We start from the raw sequence: 27,784 nt of genomic DNA, 5'->3' as shown, positions 1-27,784 counted from the left end.
ACAGTACATTAAAACAATTATTCACCATGACCAAGGGAGATTTATTCCTGGTCTGCAAGGTTGGTTAAACATCTGCAAATCAATGTGATACACTACATTAATAAAAGAAAGAACAAGAACCATATGATAATCTCAATAGACGCAGAAAAAGCATTTGACAAAGTACAGCATCCTTTCTTGATTAAAACTCTTCACAGTGTCGGGATAGAGGGTATATACCTCAATATCATAAAAGCCATCTAAGAAAAACCCACAGCGAATATCATTCTCAATGGGGAAAAACTGAGAGCTTTCCCCCTAACGTCAGGAATGTGGCAGGGATGTCCACTATCACCACTGCTGTTCATCATAGTACTAGAAGTCTTAGCCTCAGCAATCAGAGAACAAAAAGAAATAAAAGGCATCTGAATCGGCAAAGAAGAAGTCAAAATCTCACTCTTTGCCGAGGATATGATACTTTATGCGGAAAACCCAAAAGACTCCACCCCAAAACTGCTAGAACTCATTCAGGAATTCAGCAAAGTGGCCTGTAAAGAGCCCAGAAATGGACCCTCAACTCTACGGTCAACTAATCTTCGACAAAGCAAGAAAGAACGTCCATTGGAAAAAAGACAGTTTTTTCAACAAATGGTGTTGGGAAAATTGGACAGCCACATGCAGAAGAATGAAACTGGACCATTTCCTTACACCACACACAAAAATAGACTCAAAATGAATGAAAGACCTAAATGTGAGACAGAAATCCATCAAAATCCTTGAGAAGAACACAGGCAGCAACCTCTTCGACCTCAGCCGCAGCAACTTCTTCCTAGACACATCGCCAAAGGCAAGGGAAGCAAGGGCAAAAATGAACTATTGGGACTTCATCAAGAAAAAAAGCTTTTGCACAGCAAAGGAAACAGTCAACAAAACCAAAAGACAACTGACAGAATGGGAGAAGAAATTTGCAAAAGATATATCAGATAAAGGGCTAGTATCCAAAATCTTTTTTTTTTTTTAAGATTTTATTTGACAGAGAGAAGGACAATGAAAGAGGGTACACAAGCAGGGGGAGTGGGAGAGGGAGAAGCAGGCTTCCTGCTGAGTAGGGAGCCTGATGCAGGGCTCAATCCCAGGACCCCAGGATCATGACCTGAGCCAAAGGCAGACACTTAATGACTGAACCGCCCAGGTGCCCCTAGTATACAAAATCTATAAAGACAACACCCAAAGAACAAATAATCCAATCAAGAAATGGGCAGAAGACATGAACAGACATTTCTGCAAAGAAGACATCCAAATGGGCAACACGTGAAAAAGTGCTCAACATCACTCGGCATCAGGGAAACACAAATCAAAATCTCAACGAGATACCACCTCACACCAGTCAGAATGGCTAAAATTAACAAGTCAGGAAAAGACAGATGTTGACGAGGATGCGTAGAAAGGGGAACCCTCTTAGACTGTTGGTAGGAATGCAAGCTGGTGCAGCCACTCTGGAAAACAGTATGGAGATTCCTCAAAAAGTTGAAATAGAGCTACCCTACGACCCAGCAATTGCACTACTGGGTATTTACCCTAAAGATACAAATGTAGTGATCCAAAGGGGCACGTTCACCCCAATGTTTATAGCAGCAATGTCCACAATAGCCAAACTATGGAAAGAGCCCAGATGTCCATTGACAGATGAATGGATAAAGAAGATGTAATACACACACACACACACACACACACACACACACACACACTGGAATATTATGCAGCCATCAAAAAAATGAAATCTTGCCATTTGGAACAATGTGGATGGAACTAGAGGGTATTATGCTAAGTGAAATAAGTCAATCAGAGAGAGACAATTATCATATGATTTCACTGATACGTGGAATTTGAGAAACAAGGCAGAGGATCATAGGGGAAGAGAAGAAAAAATGAAACAAGATGAAACCAAAGAGGGAGACAAACCATAAGAGACTCTTAATCTCAGGAAACAAACTGAGGGTTGCTGGAGTGGAGGAGGGATGGGGTGGCTGGGTGGTAGACACTGGGGAGGATATGTGCTATGGTGATGCTGTGAATTGTGTAAGACTGATGAATCACAGACCTGTACCTCTGAAAAAAATAATACATTATATGTTAATAAAAAAAAAAAAAACTACCCTGCAATCCAGTAATAGCACTCCTAGAATACCCAAAGAATACAAAAACACTAATTTACCCAAAGAATACAAAAACACTACTTCAAAAGGACATGTGCACCCCTAGGTTTACAGCACTATTATTTAAAATAAGGAAGAAGCCCAAGTATCCATCAATAGATGAATGGATATCGATGTGGGGTATATATATATAGAATGCAATATTATTCAGCCATAAAAAGAATGATATCTTGCCATTTGCAACAACATGGATGAAGCCAGAAAGTATAATGCTAAATGAAATAACTCAGAGAAAGACAGATATGATACGATTCCACTCATACATGGAATTTAAGAAACAAAACAAATGAGCAAAGGAAAAAAAGAAAGAGAGACAGACATACCAAGAAATAGACTCTTATCTAGAGCACGAACTGAGGGTTACCAGAGGAGAGGTGGGTGGGGGGATGGGTGAAATAGGTGATGGGATTAAGAGGACACTTATGACAAGCACTGAGTGATGTATACAACTGTTAAATCACTATATTGTACAACTGAAAATAATATAGCACTGTATGTTAACTATACTAGAATTAAAATACTTATTAAAAAATTCTGATACATGATAAAACATCAATAAGTCTCAAAGACAATTACGCTAAGTGAAAAAAAAAAGGCACAAAAAGACAAATACTGTATGATTCCACGTGTGTGAAATACCTAAAACAGGGAAATTAACAGATGGAAAAATTAGAATACAGGTTCCCAGGGGCTAAGGGGTGGGGATGGAGATGAAGTTATTACTTAATAGGTAGAGAGTTTTTGTTTGGGATGAAAAAACTTCTGGAAGTAGGTAACAGTGATATTACACAGCACTGTGAATGCACTTAATGTCACTGATTTATACACTTAAAAATAGTTAAAACGGTAAATTTTATATAATGTATATTTTATCCCAATAACAAAAAAAGGAGAAAATATGAGGCATTTTCAAACATTAAAAGTTAACCAAATACACACCCTCAAAGTACCTAAAAGCCCTTTTAACTGCATCCACAATGACACGTGGTATGGTAGACTGTATTTTCCAAAGATGACAGCAAAAGCATGGCCTATTCTACATACTCTTCTGCATAGGGAATGACCCTCATATCAAGAATTGGGAGTCTACGCCTCCATCCCCTCTAGTCTTAGCCAGTCCTGGGACTATTTTGACCTACCGTATATTGTGAAAATGAAAGTACCATCCTTAACCAGCCTTGTCAACTTTCGGTTCTTGCCTTCTAGCCAGGTACTCCCACAGAGAGATCCGCAAAGGGAAGAGCCATCACCCCAGGCCAATAGCCTGAGTTCAGTGTCAACATGCCAGCCACCTAAGTTAAGGCAAGTTGGAAATGGATCCCCAGTCCCAACTAAGCCACCCCAGTAGACACAGCATGAAACAGAAACTAGACAGTATGTGCTGAGCTCCACCCAACGTGCACATTTATAAATAAATGACATTTGCCACGAAACTTTGGCATGGTTCATTACAAAGTCACAGACTGCCAGAACACTTAGTGACGATAATTCAAACGGTCTCTGTTCCATATGTTTAGTGTTCTAAGTCCCACATACATTTGACAATGGAGATGTTACATTAAAATTAAAAATTAAAATGTTTCTTTTTTTTTAAAGATTTTATTTATTTATTCATGAGAGACAGAGGCAGAGGGAGAAGCAGGCTCCCCGCGGCTCATGACCTGAGCCGAAGGCAGATGCTTAACCGACTGAGCCACCCAGGCGTCCCTTAAAATGTTTCTTTCAATTAAAGGTCTAATGCGAATCATGAAAACATTTAAGTAGCATGGCACAATGGAAAGGATTTAACGTGAAACAAAATTTTAAGTTCAATTTCTCCTTATCTGATTAATGGCTATAGGGTTTGGTCAAACCAATGTACTGTTGTCTTATTTTCTTTATCTCTAAGATGGAACAATAATAATACTTACCCTTCATAGAGTTGTTGTGAATAAAAACTGAGATAGATGATACAAAATCTGGCTCTAAATCACAGTACACAGTAAATATCATTCAGAAGACAGCAGCGCTTGGCCAAATTAAGTATTCAACAGATACTTCACTAAACATTACCTCCATGAAGAGACATGCAAGGATAAGATGCTCTCATTAAATCTTTCAGAAGACCATCAGCATGTTCCTGCTTATCCACAAATATAATGACAGATCCCGATTCTTGATAATGGCCAAGAAGCTCAAGTAACTTCAAAAATTTCTTTTCTTCTTCAATAACAATCTGAAAATCCAAATTGCACCAAGTCAATGGAATAAAAATGCAAATATATCTCTTAAGCAAAAATATTCATTTTATTTGTGGCAAATGGCTAAATGACAACATCTTGCTGTATCTTTAGGAATCGGTAGGAAAATGTTGATTTTAACTGATAAACCAGTAAGACCAAAAAAAATTTCTAACTGAGAGAAGGGGCTTGCAAATATGAGCAAACCATCATCTAGTACTCTCTGCCTCTTGACCTCACATCCTATTAACTAAAGAATAAAATAGGTATGTGATATTTCCATCCACCAGTCCCACCTCTTCTGGTGGGAGGAACTAAAAAGAGCATTTTAAACACGCAGTTCCAAGGAATAGGTTGAGTTTATCGGATAAAATATTAATGGCTGAGCTGTATCCTATTTAAGATTAGACAATTACCTGCCTTCATCACAATGATCCCCAAAGGATCACACACTGCCTAAACATCCAGGGAACTGAGGATTTCCGAAAGATTGTACCCACCACTTGTTGTTCCACATCTGAGCAAACCACACTCCTGCCTCCAACCTGCACTTCAATGGGTTTACTCAAGATTCTGCGAGCCAAAGCTTCCATAGCTCTGGGAAAGGTAGCTGAAAACATAACTGTCTGTCGATCAGGACGGACATTATCCACAATGCGCATGACCTGAGAACACATTGCAAATAAATATGGTGAGTACAGGCTCCAAAAATCATACGATGTTAAAACCAACTAGAAAGGGGTGCCTGGGCTGCTCAGTTAGTTAAGCATCTGCCTTCAGCTCAGGTCCTGATCTTGGGGTCCTGGGATTGAGCCCTGCGTCAGAATCCCTGTTCAGCGGGGAGTCTGGCTCTCCCTCTGTACTCTCTCTCTCAAATAAATAAAATGTTTAAAAATAACAAAAAGGAAAAAGGGGCGCCTGAGTGGCTCAGTTGTTGTCTGCCTTGGGCTCAGGTCATGATCCTGGGGTCCTGGGATCAAGTCCCACATCTGGCTCCCTGCTCAGCGGGGAGCCTGCTTCTCCCTCTCCCTCTGCTCCCCCCGCTGGTGCATGCTATCTCAAATAGAAAATCGTTAAAATAAATAAATAAATAAAAACAACCCCACACACACAAAAAAAGAAGGAAATTTTGAGAACATCTATTCAGTGACTTTTAAACTTGTTACCTTCAAATAACTGATATTACCCCATAATTTGCTTTGTTCAGTTTCCCCCTCCTAAGAATGGCAACTATGGTTATTCACCTATTTAGGGCAAAGATGGAAGAGCCTTCTGTCACCTCTCTCTCTCTCACTGATTTCACACTTAATCCACCAACAAATTCAGTATTCTCAATCTTAAAACTTTATCTGGGATACAAGTATTCTCCTTTGGTATCACTGTTTTCCATCCGTTATTCAACACATTTTTGTTGAGCAACTATATGTGTAAGGCATTGCTCTAAGTGCTTGCAATATGCAATAAAAACAGACAAAACCCTGTCTTCATGGAGTTTGTATTCGAAGGAAGATGTACAGATAAATACATTATGTGTCAAAGGTTGATATGAGCAACAGAAACAAAGAGAACAATGAAGGCAGACATACTGTTGAGGAGATAGGATATGGGCACCTCTATAGAGCCCTGGAGAAATCCTAGGACTCTTGTGATGACTACTATAAACAAGAAAAATAAAAATAATGAATAAGATTATTAATGATAGTTTCAAGGTAGACAGTGGTGAGTGGTTGGAAATTGGGATGGGTGAAGGTCTAGCTAGGAATATACAGAATTCTAGGACCACACTTTCACTCCAATCAAACATGATGTGAAATCTGTGAAAGGGGCAGTCCTAACCAAGGCACTTGGAAATCCTGGGTTCCTGGCCTAAACCTCAACCACCTCTCATCTGGATTATTCCAACTATCTCTCTTCCAACTTTAAAAACTGCACAAACCAACAAAGACAGTAAGAAAATAAAACAGGAGATGATAGCAACATTTTGATTAAGTTGGTACCCAGACCCAAGAAAACATAATCCTAAAATGAGAATGAACTAGATTTTCAAGAAGCACCCTAACCTGTCTCTCCTCCACAGAAGGGTTATTCTTCACTGCCCAATGTCTAACTTTTGAGAGTCAACTTAAGTTCTCTGTAATGTTTTCCATTAAAGCTTCATAATTTTCTCCAAAAGATCTTATACATCTTTTGTCAGGTTTATTTTTTCATGTTTTTGTAAATTATATGTTTTTTTAAGATTTTATTCATTTGAGACAGAGCAAGAGAGGGAGCACAAGCAGGACCGAGGGGCAGAGGAAGAGGGAGAAGTAGGCTCCCCGTTGAGGAGGGAGCCCAACGCGGGGCTCAATCCCAGGACCCCAAGATCAGGACCTAATCCGAAGGCAGATGCTTAACTGACTGAGCCACCCAGGTGCCCCGAATTATATGCTTTTTAAAGTACATTTTCTTTTTTTTTTTTTTTTAAGATTTTATTTATTTATTCATGAGAGACAGAGAGAGAGAGGCAGAGGGAGAAGCAGGCTCCCAAGGAGCAGAGAGCCCGATGCGGGACTCGATCCCAGGACCCTGGGATCATGACCTGAGCCGAAGGCAGACGCTCAACCATCTGAGCCACCCAGGCGCCCAAAGTACATTTTCTAACTTACTGTGAAAAGAAATGTAAATGATTTCTGTTTACTGACTTAGTATCCAGAAACTTTATGGTCCTCTTAACAATTTATCCGTAGATCATTTTGAGCCTTCTACAAAGACAGTCTTAACATCTGCAAAGAACACTTGCTTCTTCCTTTCTAAACATTATACACTTTCTCCTCTAGTAAAATGTTGAATGGATGTTAACTACTTTACCTTTTCATGTTAAAAGTTTAAAAGTTCTACAGCTAAGTGTAACATTTACTACAGATTTTTTTGTAGATACTGTTCATTGGATATGGAGGTTCCCCACTAGTCTCTGCTGAATTTTTTTAAAGATTTTTTTATTTATTATTTGAAAGAGAGAAAGAGACAGAGAACTCGCATAGGGGGCGGTAGGGGCAGAGGGAGAGGGACAAGCAGATCCCTGCTGAGCAGGGAGCCCAATGCGGGGCTCAATCCCAGGACCCTGGGATCATGACCTGAGCCAAACGCAGACTCGTAACTCACTGGTCCACCCAGTGCCCCATCGCTGCTGAATTTTTAAATCATAAATGAAATTTTATCAAATGCCTTTTCCACATTTTAGATAATAGTATGGTTTTTTCTCTATTCTGGTAACAGGGTAGATTGTATTTTTTGACTTTTCTTTTTTTAAGAAAAGATTTATTTATTTATTTATTTATTTATTTGACAGAGAGAGAGAGAGAGAGAGAGAGGGAACACAAGCAGGGGGAGTGGGAGAGGGAGAAGCAGGCTTCCTACTGAGCAGGGAGCCCAATGTGGGGCTCGATCCCAGGATCCTGGGATCATGACCTGAGCCTAAGGCAGACGCTTAATGACTGAGCCACCCAGGCGCCCCTTTATTTTATTTTTAAAGATTTTATTTATTTATGAGGGAGCGAGCATGAGCAGGGGGAGGGGCAGAGAGAAAAGCAGACTCCCCGCTGAGCAGGGAACCCAATGGACGTGGGGCTCGATCCCAGGACCCTGGGACCATGACCGGAGCGGAAGGCAGACGCTTAGCCAACTGAGCCATCCAGGCGCCCCGGTTTTATTTTAGAGATAGAGAGTGTGTGTGAGTGAGGGAAGGGGCAGAGGGAGAGAATTTTCAAGCAGACTCCCCACTGAGCACAGAGCCCATCGTAGGACTTGATCTCAGAACCCATGAGATCATAACCTGAGTCAAAATCAAGAGTCAGACACTTAACCGACAGCCCCCCAGGAGCCTCTTACTTGATTTTTCTAACTTTAAACTAGCCTTTGTATCTAAAGAATACTAACTTCAATGTGATTTATTATTTATTTTAAGCATTACTATATTTGGTTCCCTAATACAATTTTTAGGGTTTTTGCATCATTGTACATTAAACTATACCTTGTTTGATTTAGATACCAATATTATATTGGCCTATAAAATGAAATTGCCACTATGGAAAAGTTTGACAGTTCCTTAAAAAGTTAAATATAAATTACCACACAATTTAGAAATCCTATCCCTTGGTAGAAAGAAAGACATATGCCCACACAAAAACTTGTATGCAAATGTTCACAGCAGCATCACTCATAACAGCCAGAAAGTGGAAATAATCCAAAATATTTATCAAACAGTTCATGGATAAACAAAACATGATACACATCCATATGACAGAATACTAACCACTCAGCAATAAAAGAATGAAAGATATGCTATAACATGGACAAAGCTCGGGCGCCTCGGTGGCTCAGTCATTAAGTGTCTGTCTTTGGCTCAGGGAATAATCCCAGCGTCCTGGGATCGAGCCCCGCATCGGGCTCTCTGCTCGGCAGGAAGCCTGCTTCTCCCTCTCCCACTCCCCCTGCTTGTGTTCCCTCTCTCGCTGTGTCTCTCTCTGTCAAATAAATAAATAAGAAATCTTTAAAAAAAAAAAAAATGGACAAAGCTCAAATACATTATGCTGAGTAAAATAAGCTAGATGTAGAATATATGAATTTTATATGAAATGTCCAGAAAAGACAAACATATTAAGACAGAACACAGATCAGCAGCTGCCTCAGGCTGGGGTGAAAACCGGAAATGAGTAAAAATAGACATGAGGCATCTTTCTTGTGATGGAAATGTTCTAAAACTGGATTGTGGAAAAAAAATAAAACTGGATTGTGGTGATAGCTGCACAAATGTGTATGTACACTAAAGACCATTGTATTATAAGTTTAAAACAGGTGAATTTTATGGTATATAATGAGGACTGAGAGCCCTTTTAAAAATAAAAGATTACAAAGATCTTATGAATTGTTATTTACCCTTTTTTATACTTTGAAATAAAATATGATTAGGAATACAATTATCAATTCCTGGAATATATGGTAGAACTTGCTAATAACAAATAGGAACTGGTGGCTTCCGTGTGGGAAAATTAAAAGCTCATTTCTTTAATGAATGTAAGACTACTGCAGTGTTCTTACTTCTGAGTCTGTTTAAAGCTTTCAAATGTACTGGCATACAAAGAAAGATAAAAGCAAGAAGGGAGGAGTGCCTGGGTGGCTCAGCTGGTCAAGCGTCCAACACCTGATTTTGGCTCAGGTCATGATGTCAGGGTGGTGAGATCATGAGACTGAGCCCTGCACCTGGCTCCAAGCTCAGCAGGGAGTCACTTAAGACTTTTTCCCTCTCCCTCTGCCCCTTTCCTCGCTCACATGCACATTCTCTCTAATCACACACTCTCTCCAATAAATAAATAAAATCTTTAAAAAAAGAAAATAAAATAAAAGCATTAGTTTTATAGTATATAAATGCCCCTTTATTTGTCAATAAAACAAAACAAAAAGCAATAAAATGTTTTAAGATGGTAAAAGATTAATCAAGCTTAAGGAAGCAGAATCCCATGCTAGCAGTAAGTAAAAGTTGAGAACAAAGCTGTCCTCCCTACATGAACGTGAAAGGTGGGGTGCCAGAATAAGGAGAATTGATACAAGGTTTGCTTAAGAAGCAATCAAATCACCCAACCTCCACCTGCTACTCAGCCAGGCAATGGGCCTTTCTCTCATCCTAGCCAAAGACCTAAAGGTTTAGCTTCTGCAGAGAATAAAACAAGAGCATGAATGGATGAAGCAAAGATAAAATCCTAAGAAGAAAAGCATTAAGTAAATGCATAATGCTCGAGGCTGAGTCTCCCACCTCTCCATCAAGGCCTCTTTCCCAACCCAAAACAGGAGACAGACCTTCATATTCGAGGCAGAAGACTGCCAATATTTCTCCAGGCACAGTCTGCCCAGCGCAAGAAGACAAGCAGAAGATAGTCCCCAACCAAAAGAAAGACCCAACCAGATCACAACAGTGAAAGTCAAAGTCAGTAAGTCCTGCTCTGGCACAGAGAGCTTTGAATTTTAAGCTGCCCTTTCTCCACCCCTTAAACACAAGTAGATAACTACAGATTCCCAGACATCTACAGAATGCAGAAACCAAAGCAAATAGAAAATCAACTCAGAGGACACAGATCCTATGTAGGTAGAAGGCAATCTTTAAAAATGAGTCATTTAAATGAAATCTTGCCATCTGCAACAACATGGATGAACCTACAGGGTATAATGCTAAGCGAAGTAAGTCAGAAAAAGACAAATACCGTATGATTTCACTTATACATGGAATTTAAGAAACCAAACAAAAGAACAAAGAATAAAAAGAGACAAACAAAAAAAAAAGCAAACTCTTAAATACAGAGAACAAACTGGTGGTCACTCACTGGAGGGGAGGCAGATATGGGGATAGATGAAATAAGTGAAGACGATTAACAGTACACTTATCATGATGAGTACTATTTTACTGAATATTGTACACCTGAAACTAATATAATAATGTATGCTAATTATACTTGAATAACAATATATTTAAAAAAGTAAAAATGAATCACTTAAGTGCTCACTTTAGCAACACATATACTAAAAATAATTGGAATGATACAGAGATTAGTACGGCCCCTTAATGCAACATTGACATAGAAATTCCTAAAGTGTTCTATTAAAAAAAAAAAATCATTTAAGAAAAGATTTAGTCTTGGGTTACAGAACTTTGGGGATCCTAATAAGGTAAGAAACAAAGGGGACTCTGTTGATCCCAGGATGATGGATCCCAGGACAGTAGTTGTATGTCAAGCAGAGAGAACAACAAACCATGACTGGGAACAGGTCAAAAGGCTCTGAAAAAAACTCCTTAAGGAAGATGAAACAAACAGAAAAATTGACTGTTTCAACTACTTGATACATTTATATAACTAATAGAGTTTGGCATTTAATTAAAGTATATAGAAATCCAGCCAACAAACATAAAAAGACAATTATCTCTAGAGAAAACAAAAAGTTATAGAGGAAATTAATCATCAGTTTAGGGACGCCTGGGTGGTTCAGTCGTTAAGTGTCTGCCTTCGGCTTGGGTCATGATCCTAGGGTCCTGGAATTGAGCCCCGCATCGGGCTCCCCACTCAGCGGGAGGCCTGCTTCTCCCTCTCCCACTCCCCCTGCTTGTGTTCCGGCTCTCCCTGTCTCTCTGTCAAGTAAATAAATAAAATCTTAAAAAAAAAAACTTACTTTAAAAACATAATAATAATAATCAATTTAATACACTGCCCAGCTCTGAATAACATTGAGATTGCCATAATGTTATATTCTGATCCAATTAAAACAGCAACATAAATCTGAAAAAATAAAGGATGAAAATGATGCAAGAATGTAACAGGAGGAAAGAAAACAGAGAAATTACATTCCCCCATGGGAAGTCAATAAGTAGTATCAAAAACAGAAAATTAAAAAGGAGAAGTAAAAGCACTCTATTTAGAGAAATAGAGTATCAAAATAATCAGCTAAGAGACTAAAGAGAAAGTAGAGAAGGGGTACCATTAAACCTATGTGCACGTGTGACCGTTAATTTAAGACTAAAAATGTAAAAAATTAGATCAGGTATTCCTCTGCTCAAAACCCTCCAATATAGGTGTGCCTGGGTGGCTTAGTTAGTTGAGCATCCAACTCCTGATCTCAGCTCAGGTCTTGAGCTCAGGGTTGTGAGTTCAAGCCAAAAAACAAAAAACCCCAAAAGCCTCCCAATATAACTCATCACATTAAAATTAAAACCCAAATTCCTAGGGGTGGCTGGGTGGCTCAGTCATTAAGCATCTGCCTTCGGCTCAGGTCATGATCTCAGGGTCCTGGGATCGAGCCCCGCATCGGGCTCCCTGCTCTGCGGGAAGCCTGCTTCTCCCTCTCCCACTCCCCCTGCTTGTGTTCCCTCTCTTGCTGTGTCTCTGTCAAATAAATAAAAGCTTTAAAAAAAACAAAATCCAAATTCCTAGCCCTGCTGTACAGGGTCTTACATGTTCACCACACCATCAGTACATCTTTCTGTCCTCATCCTCTACTCTCTCCCAACACATTCCCCATTCTTTACTCTGCTCCAGGGACACTGGCCAAGCAAGCTCCCACATCAGGACATTTGTACTGGTTCTTTGCCTGTAACACTTTTCTACCAAATATCCCCATGACTCAATCTCTCACTTTACTCAGGTCCCAGTTCCTATGTCATCTTATCAGGAATGCTTTTCTTTAATTTCCTATATAAAATGACATCCCTTTTGGAATGACTGAAGTACATTACTGAAAATTAGGAATCATTAACCACACTTGGTTTGATAATATGAATTTGATAGTAATATCACTGCAAATTCACATTAATGTGTCCATCTTTTAAGACATTACATACAAAGTTGATCATCTTAAACAAGTCGAAGGACTGCTCATTGAGCCTCAACTTCTCATTTTATACATGTATAAACAAGGATCAGACAATTCACATTCAAGTGCCACTGTGGCCTTGAAACTCTTCAAAGAATAATAAACATCCTGCCTTCCTAGACTATTCACAAATAACCTTTCATTCTCAGCATATGCAGAAAGATAATATCAAAGGATAAAAGTTTTCTGGAGAACCAGACCTAACTCCTTTTCTTAAAGATTTTATTTATTTATTTATTTATTTATTTATTTATTTATTTATTTATTTGAGAGAAAGAGAGACAGACAGAGAAACAGCATGAGAGGGGAGAGGGTCAGAGGGAGAAGCAGGCTCCCCGCTGAGCAGGGAGCCTGATACGGGACTCGATCCCAGGACTCCGGGATCATGACCTGAGCCGAAGGCAGTTGCTTAACCAACTGAGCCATCAGGTGCCCCTAACTCCTTTTCTTGTCATAGTGCAGAGAAATCTTCCTGAATAAGCTACAAACCCTGTGCTTCCTGTAACAGTGTACTGCACATGGGAGCTTAGATTTACCCTATGATTATCTATTACTGCTTAGAGTCATGAAGATGCCTACAGAATGACCCTAATGATCACATACTTTTTCAATGATGACTGGTCTGTGTTTTAACTGCCTTGACTATCAAACTGGAAGCTATCAGACTGGGGGCTACTGATTAAAAGCTGTTCCTGAAATTTTTCAATATGTTTCCTCTTTCACACTACACAGATACTTCAAGTCAGCTGTGGTCTGCCAAGTAAGTACATAAACTTCTTTCACACTCATAGGCTAAAACTAAATTCATCAGGCCAGTCACTAACGTTTACAAAGGTAGTACTTTTTCCACTTTTCGCTGATTCAACTCCTGATCACTGGCATATGCTCGTTTTAGAGACGTTCTAAAAGATTAACACATTCTGTCTTGTATTTCTCTTGATGATGTGCAATGCTTTTCTTCACCCTCAAGAAAATAATTTGCTACCAAGTTAATGATTTATTTATTCACCAATGTAAATATCCCAATCCCAATTTTTAAGTCACCAATAGGGTCCCTGAGATGTTGCTATCTATGTTGGTAAAAATTACCCTGGACTAGATCATAGTATGAAATAGTAATAAAACGTGGGGCGGGGCGGGGAGGGGGGAGGCAAGCATCATTTCATCTCTGAATCTGTCTCCTCTAATGTAAAGTATTACATTAGACTTAAAAAATAAGTTTTCAAAAATCTGTCTTTTTTCAGTACCTCAATTTCCTTAAGTAGTAGCCATGTTATTCATCTGTAACTGCTTATGCACCAAACCCTTCACCACTGGCCTCAAGAGAGAGACTCAGAGATGCTGAGGTGTCTAATCATCTATCTAGTGACCTAATTTTGATGTGAATTTGAAGATAGTCTTCAAAGTACTGTAATTTCACATGAGATACTGAGCTCCTTAAGATGACTGATGCAAGCCTGGTGCTTTACAGTGTACAACTGACAAGCACATTTACTCTCTCATTTTACTATGTGATTGGTATTTTTAAGAAAGTGAAAACTCGGTGGGGCGCCTGGGTGGCTTGGCTGGTTGGGCGTCTGACTCTTGGTTTCAGCTCAGGTCAGGATCTCAGGGTCGTGGGATAGAGCCCTGAGTCGGGCTCCGCGCTCAGCAGGGGGGTCTCTTTGGGATTCTTTCCCTCTGCCCTTCCCCTTGCTCTCTCTCAAATAAATAAATCTTAAAAAAGAAAAAAAAAAGAATGAAAGAAAGTGAAAACTTGGGAGTAAATGTCTTCAGAATCTTCAGCTTCATTCATTTTATATTAGACATAGGCATGAATAAATTTAGGCCAATTACAACATTGTCTTTCTTAATAAAAAGAGAACACATAAATAATATTTTTTTAAATAAGAGGAGTATTATTTACATACTTTTACTAAAGTATGTATGTCCAGCTCCAAAGTGGCTAACTTAAGCTAAAGATTAATTTCTGTATCGAACTGATTTCTTCTCTTACTCTTTATTTTTATGAAACTAAAAAAGAACAAACCTAGAAACTATAGACCAATTTCTCATGAAAACCACTTTTTAATATTCTGTCAAATGCTACTTTTAATAGATTTCAATTTTGGTAAAGGAACAAATGGATTCCTGATCTACTCTTCTGTTGCCTTTGGTTCCAAAAGGAGTTCACATTCTGTTGCAGCCCTTAGGAATATGTCCACTAAGAAGTACAAGTTTTTCTTCAGTAAGTTCTTAAAAAAAAAAAAAATCAGTAAGGTTTAAGAAAGAGGTACACTTTTCTACTGGTCTTTTTAAGAAATCCTGTTATCTGGGGCGCCTGGGTGGCTCAGTCAGCTAAGCACCTGCCTTCAGCTCAGGTCATGATCCTAGGGTCCTGGGATCGAGCCCTACGTTGGGCTCCCTGCTCAGCAGGGAGCCTGCTTCTTCCTCTCCACCCTGCTCATGCTCTTTCTCACTATTTCTCTCTCAAATAAATAAATAAAATCTTAAAAAAAAAAAAAAGAGGGGCGCCTAGGTGGCTCAGTTGGTTAAGGGACTGCCTTCAGCTCGGTCATGCTCCTGGAGTCCTAGGATCGAGTCCTGCATCAGGCTCCCTGCTCAGTGAGGAGTCTGCTTCTCCCTCTGACCCTCCTTCTCATGCTCTCTCAAATAAATAAATAAAATCTTAAAAAAAGAGAAGAAGAGAAAAGAAAAGGAAATTCTGTTATCCTTCACCCTAAAAACTCTTCTTTTGGTGCTAAAAGTGGTAAGTTTAAACAATACACAAAGATCTTCCCGAGCACCTTTCGACCTGCCAGCCTATTCAAGCTTCAATGTGGAAAAGTAGAGTCCTGTACCTTCTGCGCATGCTATTGCACAACACGTACACTTACTGTACATTCACACTCCGAAAGATATACATTCAGCGGCCATGAGTTAATTTAGTTCCCAATTTTCATTATTTTCTTCAGTACAGAATCATGTCTGGAGGCGTACTGCCTGCCCACTCTTCTCTAGATAGAAGCCATTGTGCAGATATGCATTCACTAATACCAGCTTTGATTCAAATGCGAGTGCCTTTACTTGCTTTACACCCAAACAGTGCACTGTGACATTGACCCCAACCCAGCACTTTCTATACTACAGCTCACAAAATAATCATTAATTTACTCTAAAATTTCTTCTCTTCAACAGGTTTTAGTGATCAACAAACTATTCCTCAGCATCTCTCCCTCAGGTACTGACGGAGATGTAAGCACTAATGGCAAGGGATGATTCACACTCTGCGCACCAATGAATGGGAAATGTTGTTTGACCTCTTTACGGCAAAGCTTAATGGATCAACCAGAAAGGCCCAATCACCACACCTACCTTAAACACTACCATAAAGTCTAAGATTTCCCAGGATTAGGAAAGACATTAAAAGGATCTAATTCAAAAAAAAATCTTTAAAAAAAATGGGGCGCCTGGGTGGCTCAGTTGGTTAAGCAACTGCCTCCGGCTCAGGTCATGATCCTGGAGTCCCCGGATCGAGTCCCGCATCGGGCTCCCTGCTCAGCGGGGGGTCTGCTTCTCCCTCTGACCCTCCCCCTTCTCATGCTCTCTCTCTCATTCTCTCTCTCAAATAAAAAAAAAAAAATCTTTAAAAAAAAATGCATATGTTTAAAAAAAAAAAAAAAGGATCTAATTCCATCTTCCATCTGATTCATCAATTCCCTCTACTCTCTTTCCACAAATGGACCACCCTGCCTCTACCCGAACACATGGATGAAAAGCATATTCAGTATCTGCCCTCCTCCCACAACGTAACTGGTTTCATCTCCAAATAACGTGTTTTTTTGTTTTTTTTTTTAAGATTTTATTTATTTGTTTAACAGAGAGACACACAACGAGAGAGGGAACACAAGCAGGGGGAGTGGGAGAGAGAGAAGCAGGCCTCCCGCTGAGCGGAGAGCCCGATGCCTACGTGGGACTCAATCCCAGGACCCTGAGATCATGACCTGAGCTGAAGGCAGACGCTTAACGACTGAGCCACCCAGGCGCCTCTCCAAATAATGTTTATCCAGTTCTTTCTCACATTATGCTCAGATCCAGCTTCATATAACTTCCCAAGTGGGTCCCAGGTCTACTCCTCAATGATTCCTTCATGTGACAGACTTTTTTTTTCAAAGGGTTAAAGGATGCTATCAAGTCCTCTATTCCAAGCTAAATATTCCTCTTTAACTATTTCTCACATGGTTCAGGCATCATCATAGTCCTGTTTACTCTTATGTGCTCTTCTGTATCTTCTGTATCTCATTTAGACTGTGATCCCTAAATCTAAACACACGCACATGACAAGAAATACATTTCTAGAGACTTACGTGAAAAGACTAAAGGCCACTTTTACTGTGTCCCTTTCTAATACCCCATTTCAATTAATGCAGTTTGCAATAGAAAATAAATCTTGGGCGCCTGGGTGGCTCAGTTGGTTAAGCGACTGCCTTCGGCTCAGGTCATGATCCTGGAGTCCTGGGATCAAGTCCCACATCGGGCTCCCTGCTCAGCAGGGAGTCTGCCTCTCTCTCTGACCCTCCCCCCTCTCATGCTCTCTATCTCATTCTCTCTCTCAAATAAATAAATAAAATCTTTAAAAAAAAAAAAAAGAAAAGAAAAGAAATCTTTTTTGGTATCCATAGCACACTGATAACTTGCATAGTTTATCTCAATAAAAATACCACCTCTTAACATGTGTCCCTCTAAGTTTTTATCACTGAAATTTTGTATCTGAGCAAAGAATGTGTATGAGGAATATGAAAATCTAAAGCAGACAAATGCTCTGGGCCTCGTTTTTAGATTCGGAGAATATAAACAGCATGTGCTATATTAATCATGAGGTAATTAAAAGCATGAAGTAAAGGAATTTGAAAGGACAATGAGGGTGCCTGAGTGGTTCAGTCAGTTAAGCGCCTGTCTTCGGCTTGGGTCATGATCCCAGGGTCCTGGGATCGAGTCCCACATCGGGCTCCTTGCTCAGCGGGGAGCCTGCTTCTCCCTCTCCCTCTCCCCCCTGCTCATGCTCTCTCTCTGAAATAAATAAAATCTTAAAAATGTATAGAAAAAAGGGACAACGAAAACTATAAAATATGAAAGCTTAAGCTTCTATTATCAGCACTCCAATTCTAATTTTACCAATGATGGTTTTAAAAGACCAACAGAGAAAGCCTGCACAAATACCTTCTGAACCAGTTTTATGAGGAATTCAAAACATAAATATCTATTTCAATTTCATATGTCCTCAACTTACTATATTACAGCACCAACAAAAATGTGTGTGAGAATTTCAGACCCCATAAGAACATTTCATTCTCACGGCAATTACAAGGTTTATTTTATAGTTCAAAACACTAAGACATTTAGTGATTACCTGTGGTTCAAAACCCATGTCAAACATTCTGTCTGCTTCATCTAAAACAACATATGTCACTCTTCGAAGATTTGTGACCCGACCTAAGATGAGGGAAAAAAAATAAAGACAAAACGAAAACTAAAAATCAGTCACAATTCATTTTATGACTACCAAGAACTTTAAAAAACTGTAAAGGGAACTAAAATGCCTGACTTAACCAGAGGGGTAAGTTAGGTATGTTTAAACAGTGAAACGAAATTTTGGTCTACAAGATCTTAATCTAATGGCAAGTACTTTCTGACAATGGGTATATGAGGCCCTTTATTTTGTCAAACTCGTCTCTTGCATACCATCATAGGGCCTGAAGGACCTGTAAAATTCAGAAAACAGCCCTCTCCAAAACACATCATAAAACTAAGACTGAGATGAAGCATCGAGCCACATCAGCCATTATCTGACAGCATCACCTAGGAAAAAACATATTAGAGATTACAGCGCATGTGTGGAAAGCAAGTTCCAGTGCTAACTATTTTAGATGCAGAAAACCTCCTTTTTATATTAATTTATAAACTACTTCCACAGAGTTAGAAGCTTCTAATGGGCATGTCAAGATATTAATGAGAAGCTATTCAACATCATTAGGTAACTAAAGTACTACACAAAAACTTCAAATACCAAATGTATTGCATATATACATTTTTCCATACAAAGATATAAATTCAATTTTATTAAATGGTCCCACTGGTTTAAATAGTAGCAAGGCGTTTCTTAGCCAGCAGAAACTAAATACATACACAGGAAAGCCTTTCTAAAGGATTAACACAAGCATTTCTATCAACTGATGAATCAATCACCTGGCAAAAACATGTATAAAATAGTTATTCAATATAAATCAAAAAGACAGATAAAGGAAAAAGGTAAAATTAATCAAGATGAATTTCAGGAGACTTAATCAATGCAGCATTGAGAAAAAACAAGGGATTATTTTATCAGTATTCAACCCAAAACTTTTTATGCTGTACAGGCACAGAGATTTATCAAACAACTTCAGTGTCACTTCGCCAACATCATGGAGAATTAGAAGTAAATGTATATAGAAATTCAAGCAGAATGCTATGAGAAACATGCATTACTCACAGTTTTTAATACTCTACTATGTATATACTGAATATTGCAATGGAAACCTTTGAAAGCATTTTTTTCAAAAAACTAAGAAATGAAGCCAAAATAAATGCTTCCTAATATTTAAGTATTCCATACTAACATCTGCAGCCCCCATTAGTTCTGCAAAGTTGGGAACAGCATTAAATGACCTACCTTGGATGGCTTACGTCTCGGAAGCCCAGTTCTATAAATCTTGAAGGGCCTTTCTCCACAGAAGTTAAATAATGTCAACAGTTTAGTAACAGTTTTGATAGGGAATAATTTAACAAAGCACAACATATGAGCTAAAAAACATGCAATATTTACAAAAGATAAAATTTCTTGAAGCTGCAATACCTTAATTTATCCAGTATTGTAAGAAAATACTAGCTCCTGTGGTAGAAAAAGTCTAAAGCTTAGAATAATAATAATAATAAAAGGATAGTCCACCCCCCCGACCCATTAAAAGCAAAGCTAGGCCAAAATTTGATTAAGAATCCACGTTAAGAGCTAAAAAGATCAGATGGAGTTAGTTCTGAAAAGAAGTTGTGAATTAAATTGCAATAATATTATGAACGCTTGCAACAATAAGCTTACTGCAAAATTTTAAGATATTACAGCTTTAAGAAGAAATATAAAAACATTTCAGTGATTTCTTGTATCTGCTTTAATAAAAATGTACAGAATTCAAAAAAGAGAAACAAGAACAAAAAAAAAAATACCCCTGACTTACCACTGTTAGCTGCTAACATGTCAATCATTCGACCAGGTGTGCAAACAATAATTTCAGCACCTCTTTTCAGCTCAGCAATCTAATGAAAAAGATGAAATTTTACAGTCTATTTAACACTATTACTTATTTAAACAAATCTGAAAATACTGCCCAGGGTCCCTGCAGAGCTCCATAGGGTAAAGACAGTGAGGTCTGATTAGAAGCCTCCAGAGCTTCCTGCTTAATTCTTTGGAATGCTGGTGTACAACCAAAGTAAGAGGAAGCGGCAACATGACCACATGGTGCTGTAACTTTGAACTCAGTGAAAACCAGAGAATTTTACCAATTTTAATTTGACATGATCCCTCAAAACAAGGAAAGGAGCATGAGAGAGCAGTAATTAAAGCAATTATACAGACCAATTATTTCAAGTTAGGAGTTGTTTCCATTAGTGAATCATTATGTAAGTAAGTCACAACCAGTGTTGTTGTTTTTTTTTTTTTTAATTTTTTATTTATTTATTTGAGTGAGAGAGAATGAGATAGCACGAGAGGTAAGAGGGTCAGAGGGAGACGCAGACTCCCCGCTGAGCAGGGAGCCCGATGCGGGACTCGATCCCGGGACTCCAGGATCATGACCTGAGCCGAAGGCAGTCGCTTAACCAACTGAGCCACCCAGGCGCCCCCACAACCAGTGTTTTAAAAATGAAATAGAATGGTAAAAACAGAATGGACTAGAGATCATAAAACTTTTGTTTGACTTCTATATAATATTCATGCATATATCAAGTTATTTTTGTAAATATCATTTCTTACAATAAACTGTCATCAAAACAACTGAGGAAGATAAGCTCAGAAAACATAAAGTGTTTAGTAATAGCAACTATTCCTCAGAAAGGGTTTTGTGGTTAAATAAGTTCAGAAAATGTCACTTAATTTATCCCATTTTTCTAGTATCACAAGATATATTTGTTATTAAAGACTAAGAAGTCCTGCAGGAAAAAAAAACCCTACTTTAACATTGTATAATGTGACATTTCCAAAACTTATTTGATCACAGAACCCATTTTTTTTCCTCCTTCTAGTTAAAGCAAAATATCTAATGACTATCATTCTTTAGAAGACACTTGGAGGGGCGCCTGGGTGGCTCAGTCGTTAAGCGTCTGCCTTCGGCTCAGGTCATGATCCCAGGGTCCTGAGATCGAGCCCCGCATCGGGCTCCCTGCTCCGCAGGAAACCTGCTCTTCCCTCTCCCACTCCCCCTGCTTGTGTTCCTGCTCTCCCTGTGTCTCTCTCTGTCAAATAAATAAATAAAATATTTAAAAAAAAAAAAGAAGACACTTGGAGATGGGTACCTACCTGCTCACTGATTCCTGTTCCTCCATAAACACACACCACTCTAAGTCCCAGGGTCTTCGAAAACTTCTTACATTCTTTAGTAATCTGTAAAGCCAGTTCTCGAGTTGGAGTCATGATGACAGCTGAAAAGATAAATATGTCAAAAGACTAACCACCAAAATTCTGGAGGCTATGCTTTAAAGTGTTAAATTTAACCTCTATAATAACATTCAAATTTCTTAGTCTAATTTTTGTTTTCATTTGTTTTATGGACCTTGGAAAATCCTATTTCAAAAGCTTTATAACAGCAGACGTTGTGGTATATGATAATTTTAAGTAGATTTTAAGAACATGCTATAGAAAGATAAATGAGAGTTAAATGCCTCACTCAACCATCAGGAAAATACTTGGTTGCAAAGAATGCAAATCATTCTCAACTGCAAATCACAGAGCAAAGATAATCAAGTGACTCACTGTGCTGCAGAGCCATACCTCGGTTTCCGGGAAACAACCTTGGTCTGAGGGGCAGACAGAGTAGGAAAATATTGTGCCCTCTTTTTCCAAGAGAGGAGCTGAACAAATTTCCAAAACCCTACTCAAATTTGCAAAACACATTTCTGCCAAATGAATCAAGAAATGAATCTGAAGACCTAATCCTGAAGGAAATGCTGGCACTATACAGCCTTTTAAGGCCAAAAATAAAAAAAGGAAATATATTTCCCTACAATCTTCCATGTTGAGTTTATTGATCCATGATACTCGCTAAGCACAAACCTCAATATAAATAAACAGATAGATGCACGAGGAGTCTACCTGCCGAGTCAGAGTTTAAAAATTGAGCTGTGCCAGGAGAGGCTGTTTTTGTACTTCTGAGATGTCACTCCAGAGCTCTGAAGATTCTCACTCCACCTGCTGGTAAGGGGAAATCAGCCCCAAAGTGCCAAATTTATAAAGGAAATGTACATAAAGACATCTTTATTGTTATAATAGAACATTATAAAGTATCAGGTCTTTCTGATTAACTGACAACAAAGGTGTTACCTGAAAAAACACTTTAATGAAAGAAATTGTACCTATTGGCCCCTCTCCTTCTTCTAATGACCTCTGATCCATGATGTGTCTAAACATGGGTAACAGAAAAGCAATGGTCTTTCCGCTTCCTGTCTTGGCAATACCAATCAAATCTCGTCCAGACATTATAGCAGGAATCGCCTGGGTTTGGATTGGTGTGGGCTTTTCATAGCCATGCCTTAAAAAGCAAACCAAAGGAAGACAAGGTAAAAAGTGAGATCTCTGGGTCTCTCAAAGTCCCATAATAAGGTTTTCCAAAATGTGGCATATCCGTACAGTGAAATAATATTTGCCAAAAAGGAATGAAGTACTGAGGCATTCTACATTATGGATGAACACTGAAAATGTTACGGTAAGTGAAAGAAGCTGGTCACAAAAGACTACATTAGTACAATCCCATTTATAGGAAATGTCCACAACAGACAAATCTAGAGACAGTAGATTCGTGGCTGCTTAGGAGAGGAGAAGGGAGAAGCGTGACTATGAATGGATACAGGCCTCCTCTGGATAATGAAATGTTATAAAATTAGATTATGGTGATGACTGTTTAACTCCGTAAGTATACTAAAAATCACTGAACTGTATACTCAAAGAGTAAACTTTATGACATGTAAATGCTACCTCAATAAAGCTGTGTAAGAAAAAAATAGTAAGTTTTCCTATTAGAATAAAAGTATAACAGAGTTAATTGTATAAAAGAACCATTCTGAATAGAAAGACATTGAAAAATGTAGATAATTGCTAACCACTTACTTTTTGAGAGAATTTAAGATCTTCATGGAAATTCCACACTGGACCCAAGATTTAATTGGTTTGGGGCAACCTTTTCCCTTGACAGTAATGCCCTCCATTTCCAACCGAAATACGTTTACCTCTACAAAACAAAATCCAGATTAAAAGCTGTTAAATATTGTTTCATTAATGCCTTCTACTTTTCAGTCAGGCCTGGTAAGATTAAGAATCTTCAAATCTTTTTTTTAGTGCTACTAAAGATACCGCCACAGAAAAGCTACAGGACAAAATACTGAACAGCTCACGGAGAAAGTTAATACAATCAGTGCCACAACTAACTGGAGACAAAAAGAAATACTCCAATTTCTATAATTTGCTTTTACTATGTCTTATAACATCAATAAAAAACAATGATTGACAGGTAATACAGTTTTTCTCCAAGCAAGAGTTGTACAGATTATCCTTATTCTACCAGTATTACAAGATTCACATTGGTTCCTAACCCTCAAATCCCAGAAGGAAAAGGTTAACAATACTTAATTTGGTAACTTCACATAGAGTACTCTCAACCCTAAAAATCTCAACTACATGAGCCAAACTAATTTTTGCTCATTTTTAAAAATACTTCCAAAACTACATTGATTTCTCACTGGTCTGAATCTTTGCAGATGACGTTCATATCTCTCTAGAATGACTTCTCACAGTCTAGTTTCCTTTCTCACTTCTTCGGGTAAGCCATGCAAATTCCTCCTACTCAAGCATCAACTCACACACCTATCCAATATTCCTCCTGAGCAAAGCAAAGCATATCCCCCTCTGTTCCCACAATAACTAATAAATGAATGAAAGAATTTTACCTTCTTGAGACATTTTTGCTAATTCTGGAACTTCAACATAAAAATTTTTTCTGAATGGTTCATATTCAATTTTTCCATGGTCCACTGGTTCTAGAAGCTTTCTCTGTTTTGTCTGATAGCCTGTAAGAGCTGTCTGAAGATCAACTTCTTCCTCCTCTGAAGAATACTATTTAAAAAAAAAAAAAAAGTAAAAAAAGCTAAAACAATTACTATTTTCTCCTTACGGGAGGCAGTATTCCTAGCTTTTAAAATCCTCCTCTCCTGGGGCACCTGGTTGGCTCAGTTGGTTAAGCGTCTGCCTTCAGCTTAGGTCATGATCCCAGAGTCCTGGGATCTAGTCCCACGTCCAGCTTCCTGCTTAGCGGGAAGTGTGTTTCTCCTTCTCCCTCTGTCCCTCCCCACCCCTTGTGCTCTCTCTCTCTCTCAAATAAATAAAATATCTCTAAAAAACATTTAAATAAAAAAATAAAATAAAATCCTCCTCTCTTAAAAAAATAGAGATAGATAAATAGATAGATAGATAGATAAATAAAAATCCTCCTCTCCTAGAAAATATTCTTTGGCCTTTACTTTTTTGCATTCTGAAATTCTTCAACTTAGTTTCTTTATTCTGGGCCTCACAGAACATCCGAATGACAACATAAAGCGAAAATAACAAAAATAATTCTAATATGGCTTTAAGGAAGTTTTGATATAATTCTCTCTACACAAATCTTTACAAGGCATGTTAATAGGAAGAAATTCGGGCGCCTGGGTGGCTCAGTTGATTAAGCGACTGCCTTCGGCTCAGGTCATGATCCTGGAGTCCCTGAATCGAGTCCCGCATCCAGCTCCCTGCTCAGCAGGGGGTCTGCTTCTCCCTCTGACCCTCCTCCCTCTCATGCTCTCTCTCTCTCATTCTCTCTCTCAAATAAATAAATAAAATCTTTAAAAAAAAAAAGATACCAAGAAATTCAACTCATTCTGTCACTTTATTTCTTCTCCCACCTTATATGTCTGAGGTGAATTGATGAGGGACAGAGGGGAAGCAAAATGTGGGCATATAGAAAAAGGTCAAAGATTCCAGAATGTTCTATCCACTGGCTAGGCAGCAACAATACTATTGAGAATAACAAGAATTCCTTGTAACATTAGTTTCTATAATTGAAAAGCACAACTCTACCAACGCTTTCTAAAAAATACTTCTAGAATACTATCATGAACAAAGTCAAAATTAATGAAGAATTACCTCCATGGCATCCTGGTCATTCTCCATCAGCTCACCTTTCTTCTTATCAGAATCTACCACTGCTTTTTTGGTTGTCACAACAGTGACAACTTTTGTGACCGTTGGCCCAGACTTCTAAAATAAAAGAGGGATATATAAAGTATTTGTAAAAAGTGAAAAACAAATTGTATGCAAATGAAACACAGTAATAACTGTCACAATTTATAATTCGAAATAACTTAGTTACTACTGAAAACTTAATTGACAAAAAACAATTCTCCTTATGAATTTGTTTAAATTTTAAAAATGTAACGTAACTGCATTATATAATATGTAGTTTGTATATTTTATATAATACTGTGTAGTTTAATATCATTTTATATAATATGTAAAGTTATATAACATCTAATATTTTAATATAGTTCACTTTAAAAATACTACTAAATGGGGCGCCTGGGTGGCTCAGTTGGTTAAGCGATTGCCTGCGGCTCAGGTCATGATCCTGGAGTCCCGGGATCGAGTCCCACATCAGGCTCCCTGCTCGGCGGGGAGTCTGCTTCTCCCTCTGACCCTCCCCCCTTCATGCTCTCTCTCTCTCTCTCTCAAATAAATAAAATCTTTAAAATATATATATATATACTACTAAATGGTACTTTTCACTCACTGGACAAGCCAGACACTGTTCAGGGAACTTATAATAAATCAATAAACAAAGCAGATAAAGGTCACGGCTCTTAGGGAGCTTTTATTTTACAAGAAGGGAAAAACAGTAAAGACAGTAAAAAGCTAAACTATATATTCTGTCAAAAGCTAACAAGTACTATTAAAAAAAAGAAACATACACTATGGGAAAGGGGCTCAAGCATGAAAGATAAAAGTGGGGAAGAAGTCTGGAGAAGACCTACTGAGAAGTCAACAATAAGCAAAGATATCAAACAAAGATGGTGGTGATAAGAGTGATTTCTCAAAGGCTTACAGCTAAAACTCCCAAGCAACTACAGTACTGAGAAAAAGTACTAGCATTTTTGAGATGGGGGAGGAAATAACTTTTTAAAGTCAGGCAAGTCAGCAGTAGGTCAATGCGACAGTAATTTAAATTACCCAATTAGGAATACTGGATAAACCCTTAAAAATAAGAGAAAATGGCATACCTTTTCATTTCCCCCACCACCTTTCACACTTCTCATATTAAACTTCTTTACTTCCTCTTTTACTTCTTCCATGTAAGCATCTAATGGATCTAACTCCTCACCCTCCATTTCATTTCCTTCCTTTTCAGCCTCTGCAGGATCATCTTCATCATCTAAAATAGCAGAAACACTTTTCTGTACACACGTTTCCAAAGGAAATACTTCATAATCAGGGGCGCCTGGGTGGCTCGGTCGTTAAGCATCTGCCTTCGGCTCAGGTCATGAACCCAGGGTCCTGGGATCGAGCCCCACATCGGGCTCCCCGCTCAGCCAGGAGCCTGCTTCTCCCTCTCCCACTCCCCTTGCTTGTGTTCCCTCTCTCACTGTGTCTCTCTCTGTCAAATAAATAAAATCTTTAAAAAAAAAAAAAAAAAAAGAAATACTTCATAATCAGATCGCAGCCCACCACTACCCGTTCTCTCCCTGCCCAAATGCCCTCCCTTCCAATCAACCCAGTGCAAATACTCACACTTATTTGTTTCTTAATCAAGCATGTTATCAGTTAGAGTAGTAATAATGATAAATTATAAGGTAAATTGAAAAGAGCTAGGACTAAAAAACTCCTAAATGATAGGTTTCTTTTCTTTCAATTACTTTTTATTTGTTTTTTATTGTTTTAAAGATCTTATTTATTTATTTATTTGACAGAGAGAAAGAGCATGAGCAGGGCGAGCAGCAGGGAGAAGGAGACACAGGCTCTGAGCAGGGAGCCCAATTTGGGGCTCCATCCCAGGACCTTGGATCATGACCTGAGTTGAAGGCAGACACTTAACCAACTGAGCCACCCAGATGTCCCAGAACAACCTTTTTTTAAAATCAGAGGAAAAACTCGTATTTTAAATTCAAGACAATCTAACTTTTTTCCATATAACTAAGACATCATTTCCCCTTAAAGATACAATCCCTTCATCTATTTAAACTACTCTGTGAAACTTTCACAAAAACCAAAACATTCACCGAATTTTCACAGAAAAATGGAAAAAAATTCCAGTTTCCTATAAAATTTCACACTCATCTACTTCACTATAACCTCAAGTCAAAATCACATATGGCAGGGAAATATTTCTGAGTTATGAAAAATCAGGAGGGACCTGAAAACATGCTTTTAATTTACCTTCATTACTAACAATATTTGTAGTTTAATAATTAAAGAGCTATTTACTGACTATGCCCATAAGAACCCAACTATCCAGTCTAAGGTAAAATCAGTAATCCTTATTGAACAGTACCCTACAATTTACATATTAACATATATATTTACAAGAGATTGAATATCTCAATACGAATCCAGCAATTCCACTTCTAGGTATATATTCAAAAGAACCAAAAGCAGGTATTCAAAGAGATATTTGCACATTA

The 27,784-nt window shown here is 38.4% G+C and overlaps 1 protein-coding gene across 5 annotated transcripts in view; it reads right to left on the bottom strand.

Moving 5' to 3' along the window:
- Nucleotides 1–27,784, bottom strand: part of DDX46 (DEAD-box helicase 46) — a 77,450-nt gene that overhangs the window by 34,487 nt on the left and 15,179 nt on the right. For all 5 annotated transcript variants that reach the window (XR_006793726.3, XM_045892778.3, XM_054511541.2 and 2 more), the window contains exons 6-15: nucleotides 26,387–26,538; nucleotides 25,257–25,370; nucleotides 24,029–24,194; nucleotides 23,193–23,313; nucleotides 22,442–22,617; nucleotides 21,390–21,511; nucleotides 20,053–20,131; nucleotides 18,195–18,277; nucleotides 4,915–5,079; nucleotides 4,248–4,410 (exon numbers count right to left, since the gene is read on the bottom strand). Coding sequence is in view for 4 of the 5 variants with exons in the window: in XM_045892778.3 (XP_045748734.1) it covers nucleotides 4,248–4,410; nucleotides 4,915–5,079; nucleotides 18,195–18,277; nucleotides 20,053–20,131; nucleotides 21,390–21,511; nucleotides 22,442–22,617; nucleotides 23,193–23,313; nucleotides 24,029–24,194; nucleotides 25,257–25,370; nucleotides 26,387–26,538 (1,341 nt within the window). In the remaining variant the exon portion in view is untranslated. The remainder of the gene's footprint in view (nucleotides 1–4,247; nucleotides 4,411–4,914; nucleotides 5,080–18,194; nucleotides 18,278–20,052; nucleotides 20,132–21,389; nucleotides 21,512–22,441; nucleotides 22,618–23,192; nucleotides 23,314–24,028; nucleotides 24,195–25,256; nucleotides 25,371–26,386; nucleotides 26,539–27,784) is intronic.

The sequence above is a fragment of the Mirounga angustirostris genome, unplaced genomic scaffold (genome assembly GCF_029215605.1).
Source record: "Mirounga angustirostris isolate CCGP_5_RB_7025 unplaced genomic scaffold, mMirAng1.0.hap1 SCAF_7, whole genome shotgun sequence".
Lineage (NCBI taxonomy): Eukaryota > Metazoa > Chordata > Mammalia > Carnivora > Phocidae > Mirounga > Mirounga angustirostris.
Note: the sequence above shows the minus strand (reverse complement) of the source record. Positions and strands in the feature narration are given on the sequence as shown.